The sequence below is a fragment of the Eumetopias jubatus genome, unplaced genomic scaffold (genome assembly GCF_037043125.1).
Source record: "Eumetopias jubatus isolate StellerSeaLion01/CBP00866 unplaced genomic scaffold, mEumJub1_p1.0 scaffold_10, whole genome shotgun sequence".
NCBI classification, from domain to species: domain Eukaryota; kingdom Metazoa; phylum Chordata; class Mammalia; order Carnivora; family Otariidae; genus Eumetopias; species Eumetopias jubatus.
The window spans coordinates 50,676,902-50,704,586 of record NW_028274816.1 but is presented as its reverse complement, the minus strand read 5'-3'; the positions used below and the strand labels follow the sequence as shown (position 1 = coordinate 50,704,586).

Sequence of the window (27,685 nt, the reverse complement as noted above, 5' to 3'; positions counted from 1 at the left end):
GAGAGACACAATGGGAAAGAGAGAAACTGGCAGACCGAGAGACAAGGAGAGATGGAGACACAGGGTAAGCGTGCCGCCCCCCACCCCCGCAGCCCCCCCCAAGCCCAACAGAGGGAGGGGCAGGGGCAAGATGGCAGAAACACACCCCCACACTGACCTCCTTCCAGGCGCCCCCATGGGGGCAGCCAGTCCTCCCTCAGCTCTGCCCACCTTCCCTCCTGCTGTTGGCCAAGCCCATTAAGCTGCTGCCCTGGCCACAACTGAAGGCCCCACGCCCTGGGGAGGAAACCACTGAGGAGGCGTCCCTTGTTCCGTGGCACCCCAAACCATCAATTAGTATTAACAAGGGAAGGCTCCTCGCGGCCTAAAGGCCCCCATCGGGGCTCAGACGGAGGGGAAGCCCCACCCCCGTGAGCCAGGAGGTTGAAGAGCCGGGGGCCAGCCTGTGAGCCCAGAGTGTCCGGATGGCGTGTGGTAGCAGGCGGGTCACCATCCAGCTGGTGGGCGAAGAGGCAGGGCCTGGAACCGGGGGCCCGAAGCCCTTTCGGGGCCAGAGATACGAGGCCATCCGAGCAGCCTGCCTGGATGAGGGGATCCTGTTCCAAGACCCCTACTTCCCTGCTGGCCCTGATGCCCTTGGCTATGATGAGCTGGGGCCGGACTCCGAGAAGGCGAAAGGGGTGGAATGGATGAGACCCCATGTAATGTGTGGCTGGGGGCTGGCGGCGGGGGGGGGGGGGGCGGTCTGAGGGAGGAGGGAGCTGTCGGGGGGGCTGGGCTCCTCGGTCTGAGGGCAGAGGGGCTGGGAGTTCCGACTGCTGGGTCTGGGGTGCCCCAGATGCCTGCCCACAGGCTTTATAAGCCTCCCCTGCGGTTGGTAGGCGCTCATTAGTCTAGAGCAGTGAGGGCAGGAGGGGACCCAGGCATCGGACGTCTCAGTCGCTCCTTCCCTCCCTTTCCTGGCTGAGGCCTGGACTCCCCCATGCCCCCCCCCAGGAGTTTTGCGCTGAGCCCCAGTTCATCTGTGAGGACATGAGCCGAACAGACGTGTGTCAGGGGCGCCTAGGTAAGCCCACCGAACTCCTGGGCTCCCAGATCTGGCAGGCTGTGGCTGGGACCCTGCCACTCGGCCCCTGGGTCCGCCCCTCAGCCTCCCCTCTCCCTACACCTCAGTCGCCCCCTTTCCAACCTCACCCTGTCCTCACCTTTCCTCCCAGGGAACTGCTGGTTTCTTGCAGCCGCTGCCTCCCTCACTCTGTATCCCCGTCTCCTGTGCCGGGTGGTCGCCCCTGGACAGAGTTTCCAAGATGGCTATGCGGGTGTCTTCCACTTCCAGGTAAAGCTCAGTTCCTCGGTTTGTGCCTCAGTTTCCCTCATGGTGCCATGGATCTCATAGTTGACACAGGCGCCTTGGGGCTGCAATGCTCGGACTGGTACGCAGGGCTGGGGCGCCAGAGGGTGGGGTCCAGGCACGCTTGGGGGGTTGGAAGCCGAGCCTGGACCCCAGCCTCCTCCCACCAGCTCTGGCAGTTTGGCTGCTGGGTGGACGTCGTGGTGGACGACAGGCTGCCCGTGCGTGAGGGGAAGCTGATGTTCGTGCGCTCGCATCAGCGGAACGAGTTCTGGGCCCCGCTGTTGGAGAAGGCCTATGCCAAGTAAGGACCCCCGCATCCCCCCACCAGCCAGCAAGGGAACCCCAGAGACCCCCAGCTTCTGGGATCCTCTAGACACCCTGCCAAGGGTCCCAAACCAAGTCACGGTGCCCAGAACCCTAATGTCACACCATCATCCCCTGAGGGCCTCCCTCCAAATCACAGATACCTCCCTCTATTGACATTTCACACAAAACATTCCTAGAGACCCACCAACACTCACAATCCCTGAGGGGCCTGAAATGTCCTCTCTCAGGCGCCGGAGCCACTAAATCTGAGATTTATCCCCTGGGGGGACCTCTAATCTCAGAAGATCTCTCCTGATCCATTGAGAAACTCAACGCGCCTCCCGAATTTTTTATTTTTTATTTTTTTTTAAAGATTTTATTTATTTGTTCATGAGAGACAGAGGGAGGGAGAGAGAGAGAGAGGGAGAAGCAGACTTTCCGCTGAGCAGGGAGCCCGATGCGGGACTCAATCCCAGGACCCTGGGATCATGACCTGAGCTGAAGGCAGACGCTTAACGACTGAGCCACCCAGGCGCCCTCCCAAATTTTTTAAAAGATTTTTATTTATTTGAGGGAGAGAGAGCACAAGTGGTGGTGGGGGGAGGAGCAGGGAGCCCGATGTGGGGCTCGACCCCAGGACCCTGGGATCATGACCTGAGCCGAAGGCAGACGCTTAACGACTGAGCCACCCAGGCGCCCCGCACCTCTGAAATATTTTTTTTAAGATTTTTTATTTATTTATTTGAGAGAGAGAGAATGAGATAGAGAGCACGAGAGGGAAGTGGGTCAGAGGGAGAAGCAGACTCCCTGCTGAGCAGGGAGCCTGATGTGGGACTCGATCCCGGGACTCCAGGGTCATGACCCGAGCTGAAGGCAATTGCTTAACCAACTGAGCCACCCAGGCGCCCCGCACCTCCGAAATATTGAGTGTACTCCCTGGAACACTCAATCTTTGCTCTTCTCCATCCTGTGGCTCTGAAATCCCTGACAAGCCCCATAGAGATCACCCCCAGAGCAGACGTCTCCTGGAGACTCAGTTTCAGACCTAGCCCCGAGGACGCCCAGAATTCTGACCGAGCCTCTCTGATGATTCCACCCCCCACCCCCGCCACCCAAAGGCCACAGTTCTAGTGGCCCAGGGACCACAGGCCCGATTTCCAAGGGCTTCCAGAGTGGACCCCAGCCATGTCAGTCTACAAATGTCAGGGATTGTCCCTGGGCCCCCCACAGCCGGGGACCGAGGCCCCCAGGTCCCGGAGGCGTGTGTGAGACGCTCGTCCATGCCTCAGACATGCCCACGACACTCCTGCTCCCACAGGCTCCACAGCTCCTATGAAGTGATGCGAGGCGGCCACATGAATGAGGCTTTCGTGGACTTCACGGGTGGCGTGGGCGAGGTGATCTACCTGAGGCAAGACATCCCAGGCCTCTTCTCTGCCGTGCGCCGTGCCCTGGCCAAGGAGTCCCTCGTGGGTGCCACCGCCCTGGTGAGAGTCCGACTGGCTGGCGTGGAGACCCCCCCTCCCCGCCAGGGCGAGAGCACAGTCGGGGCTGGAGCGGGGAGGCGGCCTGCATCCTCCTGTCTGTGTGCACTCACCCAGCAAACTCGAGCAAGTCAGAAGGCAACTTATTTGCTTTCATAACTATACAAGCTTCAGGCACAACTGAATCCAGGTGCTTAGTGGATGTGGAGAATGTGGTTTTCTTTTTCTTTTCTTTTTTATTTTTAAGGATTTTATTTATTTGACAGAGACACAGTGAGAGAGGGAACACAAGCAGGGGGAGTGGGAGAGGGAGAGGCAGGCTTCCCGCGGAGCAGGGAGCAGGGAGCCCGACGCGGGGCTCCATCCCAGGACCCTGGGACCATGACCTGAGCCGAAGGCAGACGCCTAACAACTGAGCCACCCAGGCGCCCCGAGATTGTGGTTTCCTATTCCTGGTTCTGGGTTAGCTTCACTCCTGGGCAGGCATTCCCTTCATGGGCACAAAAGGGGCCCCCACAGCTGCACGTCCCTCCTGCCACCCCCAGTGGTTTAAAAACAACAACAAAAAACAAAAAAGCAAAGGCAAAGCTGCTTAGAATTCCCGCAAAAGGCCTAGGATCGATTTTTCACGGGCTCAGCTTGAGTCATGCGTTCATCTGTGACCCAGTCACATACTCAGTCATTCACTGAGTTGGTCTAATTCCTTCACTTAATCCTGTGCTCACGCGGTGACTCCCTGTCCTTCCGGTTTCTCTGCCTCTTTCGCTCGGTCGGCCTGCTCTGTATCTCTGTCCTCTCCACGTATTTTTGTCTTGTTTCCGACTTCCTCTCTCGCCAATCCTATGCCCTGTGTCATTCACTGGGGCGCTTTGGTGGCACGAGGCTGGGGTGGGGGGTGAGGGGCAGAGAGGAGCAGCCACCCGCTTGAACCCCACCACGGCCTCACCGTCCCCTGTCCTCTGCCCAGAGTGATCGGGGCGAGTACCGCACGGAAGACGGGCTGGTGAAGGGACATGCGTACTCAGTCACGGGCACGTACAAGGTGGGTATCCCCCATGACTGGGCTGCAGGGGTGTCATGGTGCCACCCCGCCCCCCGCACTGACCATGCCGCCCTCAGGTGACCCTGGGCTTCACCAAGGTGCGGCTGCTGAGGCTTCGGAACCCATGGGGCCGTGTGGAGTGGACCGGGGCCTGGAGCGACAGGTGGGATGGATCGGGGGGGTGGGGTGGGGGGCTTGGACCCCCCTGCCCAGCCCTCACACCCCAGTCTCCCTAGCTGCCCGCGCTGGGATGCGCTCCCTGCAGAGTGGCGCGATGCCCTGCTGGTGAAAAAGGAGGATGGCGAGTTCTGGTGAGTAGCCCAGGGTCCCAGCCCTGCCTCTGAGCTGGTGCCAGGCCAAAGGGGCGCAGGGAGGGGGTGAGGCTTGCCTGAAGGGACAGGGGACAAGTTCAGAGCAAGAAACTGTCCCTGGGGTGGTAACTCTGGGGTTGCCTTCTATTTGGGGGAGTCAAGGAAGAATTAGCAATATCAGGGGAACTGGGAGGCACAGTACTCTTCGGCGGGTTGAAGGGGTTGGGTAATGGGTAATATTTAGGACGATTGTGGGAGGCTTGGTGACATCTGGGGCATTTCCTGCAGATTTGGTAACACTGAGGGCCTGAAGGATACTTGTTGGCAACTGAGAGTCTGAGGGTCTTGATATTTGGGGGCTGAAGGCAATTTGACAGGTCGGGGGAAGCGCATGGATCCTGGCTACTTGGGCGTTTCTGGGGCCTTGGAGAAATCTGGCGGGGGTGGACTGGAGGGCTCCACGATCTGGGGGTCATTTCTGGAGACGCAGTACTGTTTGGTGGACTGAGGGGCACTTGGCGATGTTTAAGGAATTTGGCGGGGGTTGTGATCTGGAGGCCATCCGGGGGTCCTGAGATCTTTGGGAGACCGGGGCCCTGGGGAGGGTCTGACCACTGGCCCTTGCGCAGGATGGAACTGAAGGACTTCCTCCGCCACTTCAACACCGTGCAGATCTGCTCGCTGAGCCCTGAGGTGCTGGGCCCCAGCCCGGCAGGAGGCGGCTGGCACATCCACACCTTCCAAGGCCGCTGGGTGCGTGGCTTCAACTCAGGCGGGAGCCAGCCTGGCGCCGGTGAGGCCTGGAGGGTGCCCCGAGGGGCAAGCAAGCGGAGGAGGGGGGTCGCTGTGGCAGGTGGGGTAACCCCATTTCTTCTCTGCTAGAAACCTTCTGGACCAACCCCCAGTTCCGACTGACGCTGCTGGAGCCTGATGAGGAGGAGGAGGATGATGAGGAGGGGCCCTGGGGGGGCTGGGGGGCAGCAGGAGCGTGGGGCCCTGCGAGGGGGGGGCGCATCCCCAAGTGCACTGTGCTTCTGTCACTCATCCAGCGCAACCGGCGGCGACTGAGGGCCCAGGGCCTCACTTACCTCACCGTGGGCTTCCACGTGTTCCAGGTGGGACCCCGGGGGGGCCTAGCTGGAGCAGCGGGGAACAGGGAGCCACGGAGGGGCTGGGAAGGCCCAGGGGGTGGGCGTCAGAGACAGAGAAGGTCCTTGAGGGCACAGACCGGAGGGGGTCCAGCAGGGGTCAGAGATGGGGCCCGGCCAGGGCCAGAGGGGCAGGGGCTTAACGAGGGGTACTGGTGGGGGGGATGGGAAGAAAAGCGAAGGAGGTGCGGACGGGGCTCTGAAGGGTGGCCGCCACCACCGCGGTCCCCAACTCGCTTTGCTCTTCCTTCTTACAGATCCCAGAGGAGGTGGGTCTCAGCTGGGACCCCGGATTGCAGGGTCACTCGGGCCGGCCCCCCCCCCCCCCCCCCCGCCAGGGGCTCGGACAGGCTGCGGCGGGAGGGAGGGAGGGAGGGAGGGAGGGAGGGAGGGAGGCGGGCGGGGGCGAGGCCGGGCGCCGAGCGGCGCCGCTCAGCCGCCCTGGCCCGCAGCTGCTGGGCCTGTGGGACTCCCCGCGCAGCCGCGAGCTCCTGCCGGGCCTGCTGCGTGCCGACCGCTCGCCCTTCTGCGCCCGCCGCGACGTGAGCCGCCGCTGCCGCCTGCGCCCCGGCCACTACCTGGTGGTGCCCAGCGCCGCCCGGGCCGGCGACGAGGCAGACTTCACGCTGCGCGTCTTCTCGGAGCGCCGCCACACGGCCGTGTGAGCCGGGGTCCCCCGCGCCCGCCCCCGCCCCTCGGGGTCCCGCCCCGGCCGGCCAGAGCCCCGGGACCCCGCCCCCCGGGACCCCCCGCGGGGATCGGCCCAGGGCCCCACCCCCGACTCCCCCGCTTCCCTTGTCATTGGCAGGGAGATCGATGACGTCATCAGCGCCGACCTGCATGCCCTCATGGTGCGGGGCCTCCGGAGGGGGGGCGGGGTGCAGCGGGGTGGGGGTCCCCTGGGCCGGCACTAAGCTCCCTCCGCCCCACAGGTCCCCTACATTCCCCTGGAGCTGGGGTTAGAGCAGCTGTTTCAGGAGCTGGCAGGAGAGGTGAGGGGGTCCACCCCTCTTCCCCTCTTCCCCTCCCCCCCTCCCCCCCTCCCCTGGGACCCCTTCCTCATCCTCGGGGTCTCATTTTGCTTTAGTTTCTCCCTGTGCTTGAACCTCCTGACTCTCTACTCTCAAAATGCTCACAGCTCGTTCCTGCCTCAGGGCCTTTGCCCTGTCTGTACTTCCGCCTGGACCGCCTTCTCTCCCTTCTCCTCCGCTGTCCTGGCTAAGGTCTTGTCTTTCTCCTGTGCCCTTCGCTGGAAGCCCTCCGGGATTCTCCCCCCAGGCTGGTCAGCTGCAGGCCGGCTGTGGCCTCCCACAGCCTAGTGCTTCCCGCCCCCCCTCCCCCAAGCCCTGTTCGCTCTGGGGACAGGTCTCTCTCTCCCCCTGGACCACGAGCTCTCGGTCTCTGCTGTGTCCCCAGCACTGCCCAGCATGCTACTGGGGCCAGCCCCGAGCTGTGTTGAATGGCTGCCTGAGTGAATGGCCTCACCACTGGCTCTCTCCTTGACCAGGAGGAAGCACTCAGCGCTTCTCAGCTCCAGACCCTATTAAGCATTGCCCTGGAGCCTGGTGAGTTGGGGACTGGGGTGGACCCCACAGAGCCTCCTAGGTGTGTTAATCCATGATGCTTCCAGGAGTCAGGCCATGGGAGCCCTGGACTCAGCCTGAGTGTCTTCCCACCTGTGGGTCCTGTGGCAGGACTCGTGGCCAAGGCCACAGCCACCCATAAGGCCCCCCCTTCCCCTAAGGGAGGCAGGGAGTGTAGCTGCCCTGAGGGGACTTTGGAAACCCCCTGCCTGGGTTCAGATCCCTGCTCTGCTAGTTACCAGCAGTCCCATGCCTCAGTTCCCGCAGTGGGGATAGCCGGACTCCCTAGTACGCAGGAGGTACCAGGGTTTTGTTGTTGTTTCCTGTAGCCAGGGCCCACGCCCAGACCCCTGGAGAGATCGGGCTCAGGACCTGTGAGCAGCTGCTGCGCTGTTTTGGGGTATGTGAGGGGGGCAGTGCCCGGGTAGGGAGGGTGGGGATGTCGGGGCCTCTGGCCCCCTTCTGGGGATACGGATTTTAACCAGATGCCCCATCCCCAGAACGGACAGAGCTTCACCCTGCACCACTTCCAGGAGCTCTGGGGCCATCTCCTGGAGTGGCAGGTAAGGTTGGGGGTTTGGTGGGGCCACGTCTTCCCGGAGGGTGAGGCACTCTTAACTGATCAGGACAGAGGTGCTCTGCGGGCTAGCAGGGCCCCAGGGGAGAAGGAGAACGTGGGCCACATCATACCTTGGAGGGATCTGGCTGGGATGTCCTTGCCCCATCTGGCCCCGTGAGCCCTCTAGGGGCACTAAATAGCTCAGGGACGGAAAGCACGGGGTCTGGTCCTGGCTTGAAGTCCCAGCTCCTGGTTCAGCCCCTTTCTGGCTGTGTGACCTCGGGCAAGTCACCTCCGCTCTGAGGGGCCTTTGCTAGCGGGAGGCGTTAAATCCCACTGCTCTGGATCCCTGGGAGGAGGCAATGGTCCAAAGCCTCCCTATACTCGCTGTTGGCTGAGCCCTCCCTTGTGGGTAGCATCTTGTTCTCATAACCCTATTCTAGCTGTTACTATTATTCCCATTTTACAGAGCGAGAGAGGTAAAGCTATTGCCTAGGGCACCAAGCCATGAAGAAAGGGAGCAGGGGTGGAAACCCAGGCTGACTGGCCCTCTTCAGGGTGCGTGGGGGACCCCGGGGGGGGTAGGACTGACCTATACCTCCTGGCCCAGGCCACATTCGACAAGTTTGACGAGGACGCCTCCGGAACCATGAACTCCTACGAGCTGAGGCTGGCGCTGAATGCGGCAGGTCTGTTGGGGAGTGGTCCCGGGGACGGGATCTGCTCCCCCTGCTAGCCTCTGAACTCTCGCAGGCCTGGCTGGCTGTTCACCCGCCGCCATCCACAAAGCCCGCACCACAGTTAGTTACTGGATGCCCTTGGGAGAGGGAGTGGGGCTCCTGGAGGGGGAGGATGGGGAGAGCCTGGGAGCTGGTATCTGAGAGGCCCCGGCCCCCAGGGCACTGTGGTAAAGTGGCCTGGGTTCCCATGAGCTTGGGTTAGAATCCTGCCTCTACTGACTTCCTCCCTGGGAGATCCTGGGCAGGTGTGTCCACCTCCGTGAGCCTCAGTGTAAAATGGCTACTACCCAGGGTGGCTGGGAGGAGCCTTCGGAATGCAGCCCATGGGGCTCAGCGCTGGGGGGCACGCAGCTTCTGGTGACTGCATGCGGAGGGCCCGGGCAAAGGTTTCGGAAACCTGGGTTCTTCCAGAAAGAGGTAGAACAGCCCCACCCATCTGTGTAGCACAAAATCCTACCCAGGGGACGGAGCCAGGGAGCAAAGCTTTTCCTGGGCCCTGATCGAAGCAAGTGAAGTAAGTTCATGCACCGAGGGGCTGGGACCGGAGGGGGCTCCTAGATCCCCAGCCCCAACCCCAGGGCTTCTCTGCCCCAGCCAAGCCGGGGGGGGGGGGGGAGCGGACAAGGGGAGGTGGGAGGGTGCGCCAGGCTGTGACCCAGTTTGAGAGGCAGGGAGGCCCTGAGGGAGAAGCTCCAGTGTCCAGAGACGTGCAAGCAAAGAGGCCAAGCCAGAGGGGGAAGAGATGGAGTCAGAGTGCTGGGAGGTGTGGCACAGGGACAGAAGTGGAGTCCCAGGTGGACAGAAGCAGAGGTTGAGAGCGCGAGGGCGGATGGAAGGTTGGCACCACTTGTCGGGGTTACTGGGCACCTGGTGCACGTTCTTGGCATTATTCTAGTCACAAGACTGAGGAAGTGCTCTTGGGCGGGGGTGTCACACTGGTGGTGCAGACAGACAAGTAGAACATCTGGGTCAGATGTCAGATGGTGACACACGCTATGGTGGGAAGAGAAAGCAGGTGTGTACATGGTGGAGCGGGGATGTGTGGCTGGAGGCACAGGGGTCAGGGTAGGATCCAGGTGCCGTTTGAGCAGACCTGAAGGAAGGGGACTGAGCCTTGGAGACACAGGGGCAGGTGCAGTCTAGACAGAAGAAACAGCCAGTGCAAAGGCCCTGAGGTGAGATGCAGCATGGGCCCTGCTGGAACAGCTTCAAGGGGCCCGGTCCTGGAAATGAGGGTGGGGCCAGTGTGGCTAGAGGCCGGGGTTGGCGGGGGTGGGGGGTGGGCAGGGGGTGAGGAGGTGGGAGGGTGGTGGTCAGAGATGAAAGATCCGGGGAGGGAGGCAGTAAAGCCCCATGAGGTCCAGCGTCAGGGTGCGTGGGGAGGCTGGAGCCGACAGCACAGGAGAGGTCACGCTGTGTACTGAGGGAGTACTGGGGAGCGGAGAGGCAGGAAGCAGGCTCCAGAGAGCCCTGGCAAGGGTGGGCAGGATCAGGGTGGGGGAATCGGCAAGAAAAATGACCTGCTGCCACTCAGCCACGCTCTGAGGCACCCGCGTTCCCCAAACACCGCTCTGCTCCTGGCTGTGCCAGCTGATGCTGGGGACTAGGCGGTGTCCAGAAACCCAACCCTTCCCTCCCCTCCCCTCCCCTCCCCTCCCCTCCCCTCCCCTCCCACAGCTTCCGGGCCAGAGGCGGCCAGAGCCTCCAAAGACAGTGACAGCTCAGAGGGGTCAGGGTGGGGAACGGGGTAGGCACAGGGAGACACAGGAGGCGCTCTAGGCTGCAGGGGGGAAGAGCAGGGGGCTCGGAGAGGGCTTCCTGAAGGGGGCAGGGTGAGAGGAGTAGGAGTGTTCTCGGCCGAAGGAACATCACGTGCAAGGGAGGCAAGACAGAGCCCAAGGTCCAAGTGCCGGAGGGGGAGGGGGGTAGACGAGGTGTGGTCGGCGCAGGCCATCAGGCGGCTAAGGACAGTGGGGGCCCTGGGCAGGGGTAGCCAGGAACCAGGACCTACTAAACCAGGTGAGGGATTTCTCGAAGACCCAGGGGATCCCAGGCAGGACCCCGCAGCAGGCGGTGCAGAGAGTGGTCAGAGGAAGCTGAATTTGAGGGGGCAGCTGAGGGCTTCCTGCCCCTTCTCTGGCCAGGGTCCCCTGGCACAGACTCGACAAAGATCAGAACCGGGGCACAGATGGGTTTAAGGAGGCGGTGTCAGCCCGTGACGCCGTCGGCAGAACTGTTTATCTGGACACGTGGGGGAAGGAGGAGCCAGCCTGCAACCTTAAGTCTCGGAGGATTACTGGACCTCGAAGGAGGACCTGTTGTTTTTGGCTTTTGTAAAACCTATTGAGATTTCTCATCAGAGGCGATTTCTAAAGTTTAGAAATCGTCTCTGATGTGAAGAAGCGGACTCCATGTGGGACTGACAAAAATGTTTGGCTGCACAGAAATTCCTCCAGTGTCCATTCGCAGAAACCGGCCAGAGATTAAAGTCCTAATAAAGTGGCCATATAGTCATTATGTGACAGATGCCATTCTAAGTTCCCTAACGGCTTCCCACAACATTGTGGGGTCAGGGCTGTCACGTGAGAAAAGGAGCACAGAGGAGTGAAGGGAGCTGCCCCGGGCCACACGGCTGGGGTCCGAGGGGTGGGACCAGCCCCCTCCCCGGGGTAGCTGTGTGTCTCCCCCTGCCCCGGGGAGCCGGGCTGGGGCTCACAGGCACCCTGCCCTAGGTTTCCACCTGAACAACCAGCTGACCCAGGCCCTCACGAGCCGCTACCGGGACAGCCGTCTGCGGGTGGACTTCGAGTGCTTCGTGTCCTGTGCAGCCCAGCTCACCTGCATCTTCCGTGAGCGATGCCCCGGCACGGGGACCCCAGTTGGGGGGGGGGGTGTCTCCCTCCCACGAGCCACAGGGCGTGCTCAACCTGCCTGCTCTGCGCAGGCCACTGCAGCCGGCACCTGGAAGGAGGGGAGGGGGTCGTCTGCCTGACCCGCAGACAGGTGAGCCTGGGCTGGGGGCTAGGGGGCGGCTCAGGCGGCCAAGCAGGAGTCCCAGGAGACCCCTGCCTCAAGCCGGCTGTCTTCTTTCCCCCAGTGGGTGGAGCTGGCCACCTTCGTCTAGAATCTCTCTGCCTGGAACACCTGTGGCCGGAGGCAGACGCATGCCAGGAGGACCGCCTTTCTCCTCTCCCAGCCGGGACTGGGGTTTATTCCACAGGGAGGGGGGGTCTGAGCACCAGCACACCCTCCGCCTCTCTGCCTGGCACGTGGGGCGCTGTCTGGCCCGCGCCCTCAGCAGCGGGGTGAGGCCAGGCAGGTCCCCGCACGCCTCCCCGCTTTGCCCTGCTCATCTGTAAGCAGGGGCGGTCACAGCAGTGTTCTCGCGCAGGCCCCCCGCGTCAGCGCCGGGGGCAGGGCCGGGCCCAGAGCGGGTCCCCAGCGGCACCCATGTTTACACACTCACGGGGGCAGGGGTCTCCCACGCCCAGCCTTGCTCTGGCAAGACGTTCTCCCGTGGCGCTCCTAAGATGCGGAGAACAGACAGGAAAGAGAAAGAGAGAACACGGCAGGAATCCTTCTTAAAAATATTACATGTTTTATTATCCTGTCCCCAGAAGGGTGGTTTATCCAGAAACCGAGAAAAAAAATAAATCAGAATAAACTCAAAAAGGGGGGGGGAGGGGAAGGGAGCAAAACCCATCAACTAACAGGCAGCCAGGCCAGCAGCCCACCCTCCACCTCAGGAGGGTCCCCAGAGACCCAGGCCCAACGACAGACAACAGAGAAAGATCAGCAGGGGGCTGGGGGGAGGGCAGCAAATCAGCTACGTCTGCGTTACGAGAGCAAGAGGCAGCGAGGGTATGTCGCTAGGTGAATATATATTTATATAATAAATCCGTAAGTTAATAAAGTAAATAGTAATTCTCTGAAAGTTTTTAATTCCTTTCTTTTTATAGGTTTTTTTTTTTTGTGGGTTTTTTGTTTTTGTTTTGTGGTGTTTTTGTTTTTTGGTCCTTAGAAAATCTGAGAGATACACATGTCCGGATAAAGCAAAATGGGGGGGGCTGGCTGGGGATGAGAGGCTGGTCTGCCCAACCCTACTCCTCTGATGCAGAAAAGGGGGGGTGCCGAGTTGCATGCCCCCATCTCCTGGCAATCGCAAGTTGGGGGGGAGGGAAGAAGGGAAGGGGCGGGTCCTCTTCCCTGTCGGGCACTGTGTCACCCTCTGCTGGGCCCATGGCAGGCCCGGGCGGTTCCTGGACAAGGCACATAGGGCTTTGGCCTGGATGTGAGAGGCCTTGAAGGGACCTCGTGGGGGGCGGGGGTGGGGGGCGGGCAAAGGAGGGATGAGGTGGGGAGGGCATTCCTAGGACCTGGAGGTGACCTGTTTCGCTGTGGGAATCCACTGTCCCCTCCACAGAGTTAAAAAACAAAACAACACATCATACATATTTACCAGACCAGAAGCGCTGACCCCGAGCGTCTCCCTCACCCCTATCCAGGGGGAGGGGGCCGACTGACGAAGAGAGAGGAGAGAGCCTGCCCCAGCCCCTCCCTGCCCACCCCCCCCCCCAGAAAAGACTGACAGAGTGCTTTGCATAGATACAGAGTCAGAGGAACAAGACCTGGGAGGCCCCCGTGGCGGGGAGAAGGGCAGAGGGCTCCCCCAGCCCCTCCTGGAGGCTGTGAGGAGGGGGCGTGCGGTCAGGCTTTCTCCGGGGGTGGGGTGGGGGGGTTGGGCCTCACAGGTCACTCTCGCCGTACAGGGCTGTCGAGAAGGACTTGTAGTCGAGGGCACCGGGCACGGCGTCAGGGCCCTGGTAGGGCGCCATGCGAGCGATGCAGTACTCGGCCTGGTCCGGGGGCAGCTCTCTCCGCAGCTCCTCGGCCGTGATGAAGTTCTGGGGGCGGCAGGGTGGGACTTTGGGCCACCCCCACCCCCACCCGCCCAGTCCTGGCTGCAAGGGCTCCTCCCTGTTGCCCCACCCCGGGATGCCTCTGAGGTACCCTGCTTACCTTGTCCCCTGCCAGGACCTTGAAGGAGGCGATGACCTGGTCGGCCGTGTCTGTGTCGGTGGTCTCCCTGGACATGAAGTCAATGAAGGCTTGGAAGGTCACGAGGCCGCTGTGGTTGGGGTCAACCACGCTCATGATGCGGTTGAACTCGGCATCACCCTGCGAGGAGGCGGGGGGTGGGGCGGGGGACAGGCGGCATTTGAGCAGGGCAGGATGGCCGGCCGGGCCTGGCCCGCGGAACAGAGCCAGGAGAGCAGGGCCCGGCCCCGGGGGGCACACGCCTCCAGGGCTTTAGGCTTCCCCAGGCCCAGGGCCCCACTTGCCCCGACTGGGGATGTGCTCCCTCTGCTCCTCCCCGCCCCCGTTTCTGGGAAGTGGGGAGCTGGGGAATGGATAAGACAGGTCTACCACTCCTCAGCCCTAGGCTCACGACTTAGCTCTGGAGGGTGGGGAAGAAAGAAAGAGAGAAAGAGAAAGAGAAAGGGTAGGGAGCCAGAGGCCTGACCTCCTCTCTCAGGAGACTTCCAGGAAAGGAGGTGGGTGGCGGGGGGGGGGGGGTCATCGGAGAGACCCCTGCCCAGCAGAAGCAGCACAGGTGGAGGAGGAGGGGGCACGGCTGCGCTGCTCTGCTGGGGGAGTATCCCCGAGGAGGCGGGTGAGGAGGAGGGGGGAGGCTGCGCGAGGGGTGGGGGGAGGAGAGGCCCAGCAGCGAGGGGGAGGCAGAGGCCGCATACCAGGCTGTATCCTGTGGAGATAAGCAGAGCCCTGAAGTCATCGGAGTCCATGCTGCCTGTCTGCTTCTGCTCGAGGACGCAGGGACAGCAGAGGAGACCAGGCCCAGAGAAGGCAAGAGGGGCCGCCCCATGTGCACAGCAGGGAGACAGGACAGTGGCGGGAGCCGGGGAGACAGGCGGCCCCGGGAGACCGGGTAAGGGGGAAGGTGTCCAGAGAGACACAGGGCAGGGAGGAGGCAAGAGAGCCAGTGAAATGGCACACACATGGCAAGGGGTGGGATGGCGAGAGGGAGGGGAGACAGAGAGAAGGAGAGAGAGAGAGAAGAGCAGTTAATGCCACAGTCCGCTGGGGCCCAGGGGGGCGCATACCTGCCGGTCATTCTCCACGTCGTAGCCCAGGCTGATGAGGCAGGCCTTGAACTCCTCCGGCCCCAGCGCCCCGCCGTGGTCCTGCCGGGCGTCCGAAGGCAGGTGTGTGCGAGGGGCGGCATGGAGACCAGGCCGGCGCGGAAACGTGGGGAGAGGGGCCGGGGTCACATGCAGAGGGCAGGGGGTGGGGAACACATCGGGGGGGAAACACAGAGTTAGAGGTGACACGGACGAGGTGATGGCTAGGGACGGTGAGCAGGGCAAGGGGCATGGCGGCCTGAAGGGTGGTCAGAGGCCTGCCCAACGCCTCGGCCAGAGCAGGGCAGGGAGCTCTCCTTGCCTCCAGGATTTGGGGTGAGAGGAGGTTACACTCCGTCCTATCTGGGACAGTAGGGTCCCTACGTGACAGTGTGGAGCTGAGCGTGCACCCTCCCACCCACAGAAGGCAGGCAGATGGCGCGCCAGGCCCAGCAGGGCGGGTGGGGACTGCAGCAAACTCAGGTGCTCAGGGCCTTCCTAGGGGGCCTGCCAGACCAGATCCGGCGTTCTGAATCTTTACAACGCTCCACGTACGCATGGACCAGATGCACGGTCAGGCCGCACATCTCGGGTATGCTGGGACTTAGGCTGTCCCAGAGTCTCATCAGCAGGCTGGCAAGGACACGTGGCCCCAGAGGCAGGACTTGGACCCCACCCCCCTTTCTCCTCCTGAGGGAAAGTGCCCAGGCTGTGGGTCGAGGGATGCACCTCTGCACCCGCTTCAGTGGCTGGGGCCTTGCCAGCCCGGGGAGTGGTGGCCAATACTCAGCACTGTGAGGTGGACGGACAGATGCAAGGACGGAGGGGGCAGGATGGGATGGTGACAGTGGGGAGGGAAGACGCCAGGGGCAGAGGGAGCTGCTCACCTTGTCAAAGTGGTTGAAGGACGCCCGGAACTCCTGCATCTGCTCCTGGCTGATGCCCTTGGCATCGCGGGTGAGGATCTGGTTCTCGACCTCATTGATGGTGCGGGCGATGGTGGTGAGCAGCTGCTCCCAGCCCACGCGGATGTGCTGGGGGTGGAGCAAGGGCATGAGCATGGGCCGGGCCGGTGCGGGGACCCCCGCTGCCGCCACCAACCAGGGACTTGGAGCCCAGCTCTCTTTGCCCGGGGTGGGCATATGGCCTGGAGGTGGGCTAGCCCTGACTCTCCCAAACGCCAACCCAGCCCCACGCTCTCCTGCGCGCCTCAGCCCCACACGGGGACAGCGGCATGGCCCCTCCCCACTGCCTCTGCCCAGCAGCGGGGTGACGTCAAGTCTGTGTCTGCTGACGAAAGCAGCTGAGGGCCGGCCCAGTCCATGCGCCGCACCCACGCGGGAACCGCAGAAATACAGGGGGCAATGTTTAACCAGCTCTTGGCGGGGGGCGGAGGGGAAACAACCCGGGTTTGTCTGTGGTAGCAGCGCACTTGCAGGGCGTCAAGCGTCACCGTGGACGAGGTCAGGCTGCCCAAAGGGTGACAACCAGCCCCGACACATCAACCCGGCCATGGCAAGTGGGTGCCTGCGCTGATTTGTGTCCTCCAGCCAGGCCGTTGCCACTGAGCCCACAGTGGGCAGGGGCCGCCCTCCCTCCCAGCTCTCCCAGGAGTGTGTCCCGACCCTGGGCTGTGTTGGTGAGGGAAGAAACGGTGGGAAAACTGTACTTTTTAAAAAATGTGTATACGTTTCATCTAGTCTTTTTGGTCAGAGGGACACAGAGGGGAGAGAAAGTGGCAGACACCTTTTCTACCAGGCAAAACCTGTCTGGCCTAGAGAGGCCGGGCCTGTGCTGCCACAGGGACCCTCCGGTGCGGGCAGGAGGGGAGGCTGGGGGCGCCCAGGTGGGCCTACCTCCATGGTGTAGTTGGTGTGCTTGTTGTCGAAGATGAGGGCCTCCTGGATGAGCTGGTGCTGCTGCTCGAGCAGGTCGAGGTTCGGCTTATAGTCCACGATGCTGCGCTCGTAGCGCTTGAGGTGGCTCAGCTGGTCCTCCAGGGTCCCGTTCATCTCGATGGAGATGCGCCCGATCTCCTGCACGGAAGGCATGGGCCGCCGGCTGGGGAAGGCCTCTTGCTGCCATCCCCCCACCTCCGGCCCCCCCCTCACCTGCCCGGAAGCCTGCTGTTCGCGGACTGTCCCCTCCAGGCCCCCCTCCACTATACAAGCTGCCGGGTGGGGAGGGGGAAGGGGGGTAGCGTCTAGGCTGAGGCCGGTGAGGCCTAACCTCAGTGCACACCCCAGACTCCCTGTGAGGCCCAGGACGGCCACAGGCCTGGAAAATGAGGCCCAAACGCAACAACTCCTCACAGCGGGAGGCAGGGTCAGGCTCCAGACCCAGGCCTGGCTGGCTTCAGAATCTATGCTCCTGAGCACGAGTACCCCACGCGTGGGTTCCCAGGGTGGCCGTGCAGCTCAGCCAGCCCAGAGCCCCACCCCGGCCTGGTGCCTGGCACGTAGTGAGCACTCTGGGAGGTGCGCCCAGGGCTGCAATCAGCATTCCTGCAAACTTTCCAGGGCTGGGTCCCCAGGCTCACTGGTGAGCCTGCTGGAAGGGTCTGCACTTGGGCCACCCTGGTCCCAGCAACACCAGGGCTTGCCATGGGGCTGCCACAGAGCAGTACCCAAAGCATTTGCCAGGGCAATGAAAAGACTGTTTCCATCCCTTTTTAGGGATGAGAAAACCCAGGAACAGAAGCTAAACCGTACCTGACCTCCTGGTCAGCGGGCAGGGCAGAGCCGAGACTCGAACCCTCTCCTACCTGACTCCTCCACCCTGTTTCCCTCTGGAGGGTGCTGCCACTTCCATCAACACAGTCACAGACCCTCCCACTCCCAGGAGGCGGCTGGCCTCCCGCTCACGGCAGCTCCTTCTCCACTCTGCCCCAAGACCCTCTCCTGGGCTCCGCCAGGCTGGGGCAACGGGCCCTCACCTCCATCTTCGTCTGGATCCAGGGCCCCACGATGTTGGCCTGGCTGGCGAACTGGCGGCGGAGGTGCTCGTTGGACTGCTGCTTGCTCTGCTCCTCCAGGAGGGCGTGGTCCCGCTTGGGCACCAGCTGCTGCACCTGGGGGGGCCGGGGGTGGTGGTGAACAACGGTGGTCAGGTGATGGCCCCTCGCCCGGTCAGCCCGGTCCCGGCCCCGGCCCCGCCGCCGAGCCTACCCACCTTCTCCCACTTGGAGTTGATGATCTGCGGGGTGACCGTGGTGTAGGGGTTGCTGCCCGACAGTTTGATGTGGTTGCTCTCGGCGATCCTCTGGGCCTCCTTGTGGATGGCCAGGATGGCCTCGCGCTCCCTGTCGGCATCCGGCAGCGTCGACTTGAACTGGTCGTGGGCTGAAATCAGGCCCTGGAAGGAGGAGGCGGCGTGAAAGGCAGCCCAGGCCCACAGAGGTCCCACAGGCAGTGCGGGTGGGAGCGGACCTCGATCTCCTCGATGGTGTGGACGATGAACATGTCCTGGAGGTCCTCCATGGCGCTCTCCATCCAGTTGTTGAAGGGTGCTGCCCGCTTGGCGTACTCCAGGTGCAGCTGGTCGATGGTCTCCAGCTGCTTCTCCGTTTTCTGGTGCGTGTGGACAGGGATGGGACCGAGCGGGGAGGTCAGTCGGCGAGCAGGTGGTTGGCGGCCTGGGGCTGGGTCGGGGAAAGCCGGGGGCTCCCGGTGTCACCCGCCCCCCACCGGCCCCCAGGGGCACAGGGCTCCGCGGGTGACGTCACCCCGCCCTCACCTCCAGAGCTTCCCTGCGACTCTGGGTCAGAGAGCCAAGGGCGTCCCACTGGTCGCAGATCTTCTGGCAGCGGGTGTTGACGTTGTGTGAGTCGTAGTAGTCCAGCTCACTGCGGGCGGGGCGTGTGGCCATGAGACCCGGCGGGGGGGCAAGGCTGCGCTGGGTGCCCCTGGTGCCAGGGCACCAGTCCTCCATCACCTCGCCCCCCAAGCCCGCACCCTCTCCAAGGCAGGAGGAATGCAGACGGAGGGGTCACAGAGGGGCGGGGCGGTCCCTGCTGACTACCCTTGAGAATCGCTGTCACAGCACGCGAATGCAGGGACCCCCACAGTGCAGCCCCCAACCACGCCTGTGTCTGGACCGCTTCTGTCACCCAAAGGTCCAGCAGAGCACACTGGCTAAACAATGGGCTCCCGGGCCAAGTTCCCTCGGCCTGAATCCTGACTGTGATTCTGTGCTCATGTGACCCCCGGTGCATGAATTCCCTATTCTGGAGACCTCGGTTTTCCCCTCTGTGACACAGGCATGGGATCATTGTGGAGCTCCAGTTACTGAGTGCACGTGAAGTGCTGAGAGCAGTCCTTGGGCCTCAGTGCGTAGATGCACCAACAGTGATTAAAAGGATTTATTTTAATGAACCCAAAGGAAAAATGAGTAGCAAACCTGCAATGTCATTCTAAGCAATTAATACTATGTCTAAGACAGAAATGGGCTGATGCAGTAGTTCCTGGCCCCTCCCGCCCCTACTTTCCTCCCATCTGGCCCAGGATTCCTTCCTCCTGGGCTCCAGGCACTGGATTCTCTTAGCAGGAGGTTTCCAGGGAGTCGAGGTACAAGCAGAACCTTGGGGGCCTGGGGAGGGATGGGAAGCAGGGAACAATTCTGGGAGGAACAGGACATGGGGGATGGGGCCGGGGACCATGGCTGGGCTCCACAGACGGGCCACGCAGCCTGAGCTCCATTCCTGGCTCAGCTACCCCCCAGCAATGTGACCGTGGGCAAGCCTCTTGGCCACCCTGAGCCTCAGTTCCCCTTCCGTAACATGGGGTTGCTGGGCGATTAAAGGAGCCAGTACGTGTGGAGCACTGACTGCTCTGAGCTTTTGTTGTTGCTCTTCACCAACACTCAGCGGCTCTCTACTCAGGCTCATCCTGGCCAGCACCTGGCCCTCTAACTCATCTTTGGGGGAACAGAATGCACCCGCAAACCACCCTTCCTTCCTCCTGCAGCACCACTGTCCAGAAAAGCTGCCTGAGCAGCCACCTGCTCTCACTCCAGACAGCAGGTGCCCCACCTCTGTTCCCGGTGCCTGGGAGGCAGGCTGGCCAAGGACCTACTCCAAGCCTGTTTCCTATCAGCGTCCAGGGGCTTGCCTGTCAGTGGCGGAACATGAACATGCCCCCATCCCACCTCCCACAACTGCTAGGGACATCTGCGCGTGTGACCTCACTCTCCTCCTCCTGGGCGTGCCAGGCCCTGAGGCTCAAGCCTACAAGAGGCTGCGAAACCCCAGGGGACACTGTTTCCCATGACCGTGAGGGCCCCCCAGGTAAGCAGCTGAGCACTTCTGCCTCTGGCTGAGCAAACGGGAACCCCCAAAGCGACTGGGCAGTGCAGAGGGAGTGAGTCAGGGAGGAGAAACGGCCCCGCCTGGCGTGGGGCTCCACCAGGCACTGCAGCTGGGCCCCAGCCTTGTAGAAACAAGCAGAACTTTAGGGATGACTGGCAGGGTGGGGGGTGTCTGTGGAAAGGGCAGCTCCAGCCGAGTATCCTATTTTTGAGCAGACGGCTATTTTGGGAGCCATGCCGTCCCTCCAGGCCCTGTGGATTTTCCATGAAGTAATGGCCTAGGCCTCCCACACCCTGGGCCCTCCCTGCTGCTGGCCACTGTGCCGGCGGAATAAGGCCCCATTCACTGGCTCTGGAGGTTCGGTGTACTAACTGTGTGCGCAAGTTTATCTGACTGGGGTGGGAAAGGGAGGGCGAAGAAGCCGGCTGCCTGGAAGCTCACACAATAAGTGTATTCTGAGCAAGCGAGGGAAGGGGCCGGGCAGAACAATGGGCTCTCTGTGCAGCCCAATCCCCTCAGGGAGGAGCGGGTGGGAGCAGCAGGGGCTAGGCCGCCCCCCTCCATCAGGGGGCCAGGGGGTCTCTCCTTGGTGTAGCAGGCAGAAGGTAGAGCCCCAGGGACCCCTACAGCCTAAGGTATCAGGAAAGGGGTCAGAGACCTCCCTTCTGCCTGAGAAGAGAGATCCCACTCCGTTTCTCATCTGGGGGGCAAAAGGGATCATCCCGTAAGGCCCCTCCCTGGCATCTGAAAGGAGACGGGGGTTGGGGGACGGAGAGGGCCGGGACGCCCCCCCACCCCTGGGCAGGGGCACCACGACCCCTCACGTACTTGAGCTCCTGAGCAATCGCTGCGATCTGCTCCACGCGGTCCTGGTGTGCAGCCAGGTCGCTCTCAAAGGCCTCGTGCTTGCGAATGAGGGCTTTGATATCCGACAGGGTGGCCGTCTCATAGTCCCGCTGCTTCAGCATGGCCTCCTTCCCTGGCGGTGGGCAGAGGGCAGGAGGTGTTTAGACAACAGCGCAACGGGAGTCCAGGGGGCTGTCCAACCCTAGAAAATGGGATTCAGACCCCACATCCTGCCTCACCGAGGATGGTGCCATGGAGACTAGAAATTTCCAGAGCCTTTCTCCTTGCCTTTTCAAGGGATCTCTAAGCCCAACTATACCCTGGATGGAGCTAGGAGACACTGTGGGACTAGGGGGCCTGAGACCGATACCCAATTCAACCTGTGTGTTCTAAACTTAGAGCCCTCTATCAGTGGACAGTAAGGACTGGAATGTGCCACCGTTGGAAAGGTGGACACCCATCCCTGGAGGGCCAGCATCTGGGGTTGCAGCCCATGCCTCAGCAGGGTGGGCGCAGGGGGAGAGTTCCAGTCAGAGTTTTCCACGGGCCCAACCCCTCGTGCCTGCCTCCCTGGCACTGGGGGGCCAGGCTCCCTCGGGGTGGGGTCCTGTCACCCACCTCCGGGTCCTGTGCCATCCTACGGGCCTACTATGTGCACTGAGGTGGGGCCCATTGTCAGGTCCTTTGAAGGAGGAGAGGCACACTATTATTAGTTCTGGAGCCTGGCTAATTATATACCCCAGGCCAGAAGCTCCAAGAAGCCCTGTAACCATGGGGAGGTACTGCAGAGAACAGGGCGGGGAAAGGCCAGTCTGCGAAGGTGGCTGGGACCCCTGGCTCCTAAAGGTGCTCTGCTTCAGGGAAGCCACCTTGGGGGCTACCCTTGGGGTGGCAGCTCAGAGACCCACTCCTCAGCTTGGCACCAGAGCATGTGACCAACAGCTGCCTGCCTGGGGAGGCATGCGGCCTTTCCCCAGCTGTTGCCTCATCTGTAAAGCGGGGCCCAGGCCAGCTCCTGGTCTCAAGTCCCAGGCAGGGTGGACACGGAGCTAGTACCATGAGAATCTCATCTGCCCTGAGGACAGGGCCTGGCACGGATGGGCAGGAGGCAGCAGCCTGGGAGAGAGGCTCCACGGGCCCGCCGCCCCAGCCCTGGGGCAGAAGGCTTAACCACAAAGGCAAGCTTGCAATTCCCTTCACCAAATTGCTTTCTCCCAAGGGTGGGAACCCGAAATAGTAGGTTACCACTTCTCTGCCTCAGCAGGGTTTCAGCAAGGGAGCTGGCAAGGGGGGGCCCTGGGGAGAGTCAGGAGGAGTGGCCCGTGGCCACAGATGCCTTGGATTCAGGCCAAGGGGCAGCCACAGTGGGGATGCAGAGGCTCGTTTTCATTTTTCCTCCCTGACAATCCAAAACCCTCCGCACAGCATCCACATGGACCCTCGCCCCTGCGAGCTGTGGGGGATGGTGAGGGAGGCTTGGAATATGGTGGCTCAGCCCTCTCTCTGGGCCCACCCCTCCAGAGAAAGGACGCTGCTAGCATGGGATCCCAGGAGTGTAGAGGGGGCCAGGAGGTCAGTCTGTCCTCCTGTGTTGCATAACTGGGTGGTTCAGAGGACAGAAGCTTCAGGTCTTGGGAACGAGAGTGGGCAAGCCTGCCTGGGGGCTCCAGGCTGACGTGAAGGGCAAGGCCAGATGCCAAAGTGCCTGCAGGCACAGCAGGGGTGAGACAGGGGCGTGTGGAGGCCACTGAACCAGATGGGCCCTGGCTACACACTGAGCCAACTTCCCCTGAACGCCTGTGGGGGGAAGGCCAGTGCCAGTCATTCCCAGGGGAAGAACTCGGGGGCCATCACACCCACGCCCCTCAGCCTCAGGACACCATCCCCTGGGGCCCCCTGCTGCTCCAGGTGATGGACCGAAAAGCTGACGACATGGGCCAAGAGCCCGACGAGGGAAGCGCCCGGGGATGAGGCCCAGGGTCTGTGGAAGGACGGGCACAGGTAAGGACAGGAGGAGACTGCTGAGTCCAGGCGCAGGGTACGGACGCGGTGAAATGCACTTACACGCCCAAGGGCCCTCTGACGGGACGAACGCTCTGACGAGGCTCCCTGGGCCAGGGCCAGCCCCCCACCCCCAGAAACTACTGGGCTCAGGGAAGAGCCGAATGAACGAATGAATGAGCGAATGAACTGAAGGGCAGCTTCCCCCTTCCCCCGGCCTCCAGCAAGGACACCCTGCCGCAAGGTGGAGGCGCACCGCCCGGCCCCAGCACACTGCTGAGCCGACTTCACCGCCTCGTCCACAACATGCTCTCCCCAGCAGAGGAGGGACTAGGTGTCACTCTGGGTGCCGGAAAACAGCGGCCTGCACTAACGTGACGAGGGCGGGTGTGAGCAGCACTGCCGCCAGTGACACGGGGGACGTGGGCCCGGGGGCTGCGGATCCCGCAGGTGGCGTGTTGGCAGGCCGCCAGGGCTGGGGCCTCTCGGTAGATCTCGGCATCTGGCCTGGGCCGGGGCTGCCCGTCCAGCAGCGAGAGGGGCCCCCAGAAGCTCGGTGAGGACCTGGTGGGGGACTGTGGGGCGGAAGGACACCACCACACTGAGCCCCACAAGGAAGGCTGAACTCAGCCGGGCACCGTCGGGAAGGAGGCAGCCACAGGTGGGTGGGCTCGTGGCTTTCCCAGGCACCGGCCCATTTCTGAAGGCTTTCAGCACTCCCGGGATGTGGAATCTCAGCCATGGTGTGGGTCCTGACCGAGGGCCAGGGATGTGATGGGAAGGGAGTAGGCAGCTACAGGGCTGCTGAGAAACAGGAGGCACCACTGGTGCCTCCCTTCTGGGAGAGGCCAACCTTCTGGGGGCCCGGGCCCCTGAAGGGGGAAGGGGCAGGCGCCGGTGGTCAGCGAGCACCATCTGCAGACCAGGCAGCTGGTCCAGGAGGCGGCTGCCCAGCCTTGCCTAATAAGGACCGTGCCCAGGCACACAGGCCCAGCCAGCACGGGCTCGCCGGTGGTCAGCGAGCACCATCTGCAGACCCGGGGCAGGCGCCGGTGGTCAGCGAGCACCATCTGCAGACCAGGCAGCTGAACCAGGAGGCGGCTGCCCAGCCTTGCCTAATAAGGACCGTGCCCAGGCACACAGGCCCAGCCAGCACGGGCTCTCCTGTGCCAAGTCCACGGTCACAAAGGGTACGGGAGTGGGAAGGCGGGTGGCATATCTGAACACAGGCTTGCGGGGATGGGAGAGCCTGTGTTCCCCGAGGATGGGAGCCCTGCACCCCCCACCACCCCCGCCGCCTTGAGGGGGTGCAGGGGCACCATCCTCGGGGAAACCTCGGCAGAGCGGAGAGGGACAAGGGTTTCCTTCTGGCTGGAACCGGGATGAGGCTCGGCTGCGTTCCTGGAGGACAGCCTCGGCCACCAGGCAGGGGCCTGACTGTGAGTAGTCTCGGAGACTAGAGCAGACGGGGTAGCTCAGCTCCCAAGTGTTCCTTCTGCCTGGGGCTGGGGGGACCCAGAGACACGTTTCTGACAGACATGTTCCCAAGCAGCAGGAAAGGGGGTCTGACAAACAGACGCAACGACGCAGGAGGGGCTGTGTAGGCACGCATGTGCTCGGGCGTGCGAGAGAGAAGCAGACCGAGGGGGCCGGAGGACCGTACCGTCGGTCCAGGCCTCGTGGATGGAGGCCTTCTGCCGGAACTTCTCTGCCAGGTGGTCGAGCCGCTCCAGCCTGCGGATCTCGTTCAGCAGCCACTCCTCATAGCCCTTCTCGGCCTGCTCCAGGTGCTGCCAGCCGTTGTTGATGTCCTGTGGGGACAGAGACGACCGGCTCACAAAGGGGAGCTGGGCCCGCTGGCAGGGCGATGCCTCCCTGAGGGTCACTGATGGGAAGGCAGGCGGTGGAAACAGCTGGGGTCATGTCCAGCCCCTTCTTTGCTAGATCCATGTGCCTGGACGGGGCCCAGCACATGGCGGGTGCAATCTGTTCTGTAAATGAGTAAGTGACGACGAAGGAGTGCCATCAACAGCGCTACGGGAGCCAGGTGACTGTGAAGACCATCCCTCTCCTGAGAAGAGGCCTTGAGCACTTGGAGGGTAGGTCATGGAATCGCGGAGATCCAAGGATCCACAATCAAACGTCACACAAAATAAGGTGTGGTTTGCGGATGGGTGTAAAATTCTAGGGCGTGATGGCGGGAGGAGGAACGTGGTGAGTCAAGCGTACCCCCTACCACCCCTCCCCCCACAGGCTGGCTGGGGACTCAGGCCACCCGTCCTGGGCCCTGGCTGGCTGGCCCCGGGCACTCACCGAGACCATCTTGCCCTCAGAGGGCATGAAGGCGGGCCGGTTGCTGAGGCGCAGCTTCGTCTGCAGCGTGTTGAAGTTGATCTCCAGCTGGCACTTCTCCTGCACCTTGGGTGGCTTGTGGACGCGCCGGTAGTCCCGGAAGTCCTCCAGCTTCTGCTGCATCTCCTGGATGGTCTTCTGCGGCACCCGATCCTCCAGCCAGGGGATGGTGCGCCGGATCCACTCCAGGAGCTGCAGGCCCAGCAGAAGCCTCAGGGCGCTGGGGGGGGCCTGGCCCCGCTCATGGGCACGAGGAATACGGGTTTTCCAGCCCCCGTCCCCAGGGATCAGCCCTGCTCCCCAGCCTGACTTCTCCAGGATGCCCACTGGGATCCTATGGCTGGGAACTACGGGGATGTGTGCACCCCTCTGAACCACTGTGTTCTCTGGTTATTTCCTGTTCATGCCTTTGCTCCTGGGCCTCCTTTACTCTTATCGAAGCGAGGCGGCCTCGACTCAGGCACCGCTCCCATCATATCCCACCACACGAGCATCCCCCCCTCCACTGCCATGTTCACTGAGCTTGGCACTGAGAGAGACATCTCGCTGCTTCCTTGTTCAAGGGTTGTAAGTGCCTCTAGGGCGGAGCCCACAGCACGCCGGGCTCATTCTAAGGCAGCCAGCACGCCAGGCACAGGGCTTGGGATGGAAACAGTTTGACGGTAAAATTGGGGGGGAGGGATAAAGGTGACATTTTTATGAGCCACTCATATCCGTGATAGAGGACAGGTGCAAACAAGCAAACAAACTGGACATTCTAGGACAATCCTTGCAAAGGAAAATCAGTTCTTGTCCAGCACAGATATGCTTGAAAAAGTGGTTCCCAAATGCCAAACTCTGGCAAAATGGGAAAACCAAGTAAAAAGGTATCTATGTGCCTTTACATCTTGATGCATGGTGCCAGTGGCCCTTTCCTAGGAAGCAATGGGGTTCCAAGAGAGAACCTTTTTAACTTTTTCTCGGTGTTAGAAAGGATGGTGGATGGTGGATGGTGGTAACTGATGGAAGTTTTTTAAGTTTTGACAATTTTTAAGTAGTCTCTACCCCCAACGTGGGACTCGAACTCACAACCCCAAGATCAGGAGTCGCACACCTCAATGACTGAGCCAACCAGGTGCCCCGCAAGCTTTTCCTTTTAAAAAATATCCTTAACTTAAAAAAAAAATTTTTTTTAACTTGTCACTACAGGTTGGCTGTCAACTACTTTCCCAAATATTCCTGGTTCATGACATTCCGAAGTCTGGGAACCACTAGTCTCGAAGAGCGGTCAAACTACTGCTCTCCAGGAGCTTCAACGTTTTTGTGGGTTTTTTTTTTTTCCCCAAATAGAAGTTTTTTAATTAAAGGCGGGAATCCGGAAGAGATGTACTAAACACCCACAATCCCAAAGGACTTTCCAGGTTCAGGCTCTGGAGTGGGACTGCCTGGGTTTGAAGCCCAACTCTCTGGTCTACTCGCGCTCCTGGTGCCCGACCCTCTGGGTCTGTTTCCCCACTCGGAAAAGGGGCGATGCGTGTTCCCTCTGCCCAGGGCTGCTGTCGAGACAGCAGATCCTGCTCAGGAAATGCAGGCGCAGGGCCCGCGATGACGAACCACAGTCCTGTCACCAGCTCAGTTCCGGGGTCTCCCTCGATCCCACAGAGCCAGGCAGCCCGCGCGGAGGGCATGGCAGGTTTTCAAAAACCTCCCCCGTTAGGTCTGAAGGGGTGGGGTGTTCGGGAAACTGTCCTTGAGTACCTCTGTAGGAACCCGAGCTCAAGACCGCAGGGGCCAGGGAGCATGGTGACACCGTGGGTCTGACCCTTAGCCTTGTGAAACTAGCCTGGAAAGGCCACATGCTGGCTTGGCCACACTCCAGTCTGCAACCTTATGCCCTTATCTAGGAAGGGTCCCCACTGTACCTGCCCGCCCCTCTGCAAGTGACACACGACCTTTGGCCAAGGGTAACCAGAGGCAACCCAATCCTCCCGCTCCGGTGAGGCCACCAGGGCTGGGGTGAGTGGCAGACTTACGTCACTGGCCAGCCTCTCATAATCTTCCATGAGGTGCTCATTCTCCTGGTTGACGGCCAGCACCTTGCAGATCCGGTTGGCAGCGGTCTCAGCCTGGGGCAGGGGAAGCGTCCCGGTCAGGGGCCCCTGGGGGCTGGTGACCCTCCCTCCTGACAGGCTCGTCCCCTGAAAGCTGGCCCATCCACAGCCCACACAGCATGCCCCAAAGAAGGAAGGAGAGAAGCACAGCTCCAGCAAGATGGCACCCAGAGTAGCTGTGTCCTGATGGGTTTGCCGGCGTCCCCACAGCTTACTGCTAAGGTACCCCCACCGCCCCTGCCAGAAGGTTGGGCCCCTTGGCCTGGACCCCAGAGGTGCTGAAGGGGTCAGGGAGCCCTGCCACTATGGGGGAAATGGATTAACAGGCCCATGGAGAGGAAGGCCGAGGAGTGAGGCTGGGTGGGGTCCTCCACTAGGACAATCCCTGAAGGAATCTCCCTCAAGGCAGGAAGGTCTGCTGTGG

At 62.0% G+C, this 27,685-nt stretch overlaps 2 protein-coding genes across 2 annotated transcripts in view; one reads left to right on the top strand and one right to left on the bottom strand.

Moving 5' to 3' along the window:
• Window positions 1-464: 464 nt before the first annotated feature.
• On the top strand, window positions 465-11,651 carry CAPN12 (calpain 12). Its single transcript, XM_028090614.2, has 21 exons — window positions 465-701; window positions 997-1,066; window positions 1,218-1,336; window positions 1,522-1,655; window positions 2,979-3,147; window positions 4,112-4,186; window positions 4,264-4,349; window positions 4,423-4,497; window positions 5,127-5,290; window positions 5,380-5,612; window positions 5,903-5,914; window positions 6,098-6,306; window positions 6,454-6,496; window positions 6,578-6,637; window positions 7,153-7,210; window positions 7,558-7,628; window positions 7,729-7,791; window positions 8,398-8,476; window positions 11,260-11,376; window positions 11,472-11,530; window positions 11,625-11,651. The coding sequence occupies exons 1-21, from the start codon at window positions 465-467 to the stop codon at window positions 11,649-11,651; spliced, it is 2,160 nt and encodes a 719-aa protein (XP_027946415.1).
• Window positions 11,652-12,102: 451 nt separating this feature from the next.
• The window catches only part of ACTN4 (actinin alpha 4), a 70,382-nt gene continuing 54,799 nt past the window's right edge, over window positions 12,103-27,685 (bottom strand). Inside the window, exons 9-21 of the mRNA XM_028090613.2 lie at window positions 27,184-27,276; window positions 25,133-25,363; window positions 24,483-24,630; window positions 20,801-20,951; window positions 18,403-18,511; window positions 18,096-18,236; window positions 17,839-18,021; window positions 17,603-17,737; window positions 16,524-16,703; window positions 15,555-15,701; window positions 14,650-14,730; window positions 13,547-13,705; window positions 12,103-13,431 (exon numbers count right to left, since the gene is read on the bottom strand). Coding sequence (XP_027946414.1) covers window positions 13,273-13,431; window positions 13,547-13,705; window positions 14,650-14,730; window positions 15,555-15,701; window positions 16,524-16,703; window positions 17,603-17,737; window positions 17,839-18,021; window positions 18,096-18,236; window positions 18,403-18,511; window positions 20,801-20,951; window positions 24,483-24,630; window positions 25,133-25,363; window positions 27,184-27,276 — 1,917 coding nt within the window. The 3' untranslated portion in view covers window positions 12,103-13,272. The remainder of the gene's footprint in view (window positions 13,432-13,546; window positions 13,706-14,649; window positions 14,731-15,554; window positions 15,702-16,523; window positions 16,704-17,602; window positions 17,738-17,838; window positions 18,022-18,095; window positions 18,237-18,402; window positions 18,512-20,800; window positions 20,952-24,482; window positions 24,631-25,132; window positions 25,364-27,183; window positions 27,277-27,685) is intronic.

Bases quoted from the DNA above. Each gene is read 5' to 3' on its own strand.
- CAPN12 (XM_028090614.2), top strand. From the start codon at position 465: ATGGCGTGTGGTAGCAGGCGGGTCACCATCCAGCTGGTGGGCGAAGAG. The intron at 1,067-1,217 runs GTAAGCCCACCG...CTTTCCTCCCAG, and splicing joins CGTGTGTCAGGGGCGCCTAG to GGAACTGCTGGTTTCTTGCA. The intron at 8,477-11,259 runs GTCTGTTGGGGA...ACCCTGCCCTAG, and splicing joins GCTGGCGCTGAATGCGGCAG to GTTTCCACCTGAACAACCAG.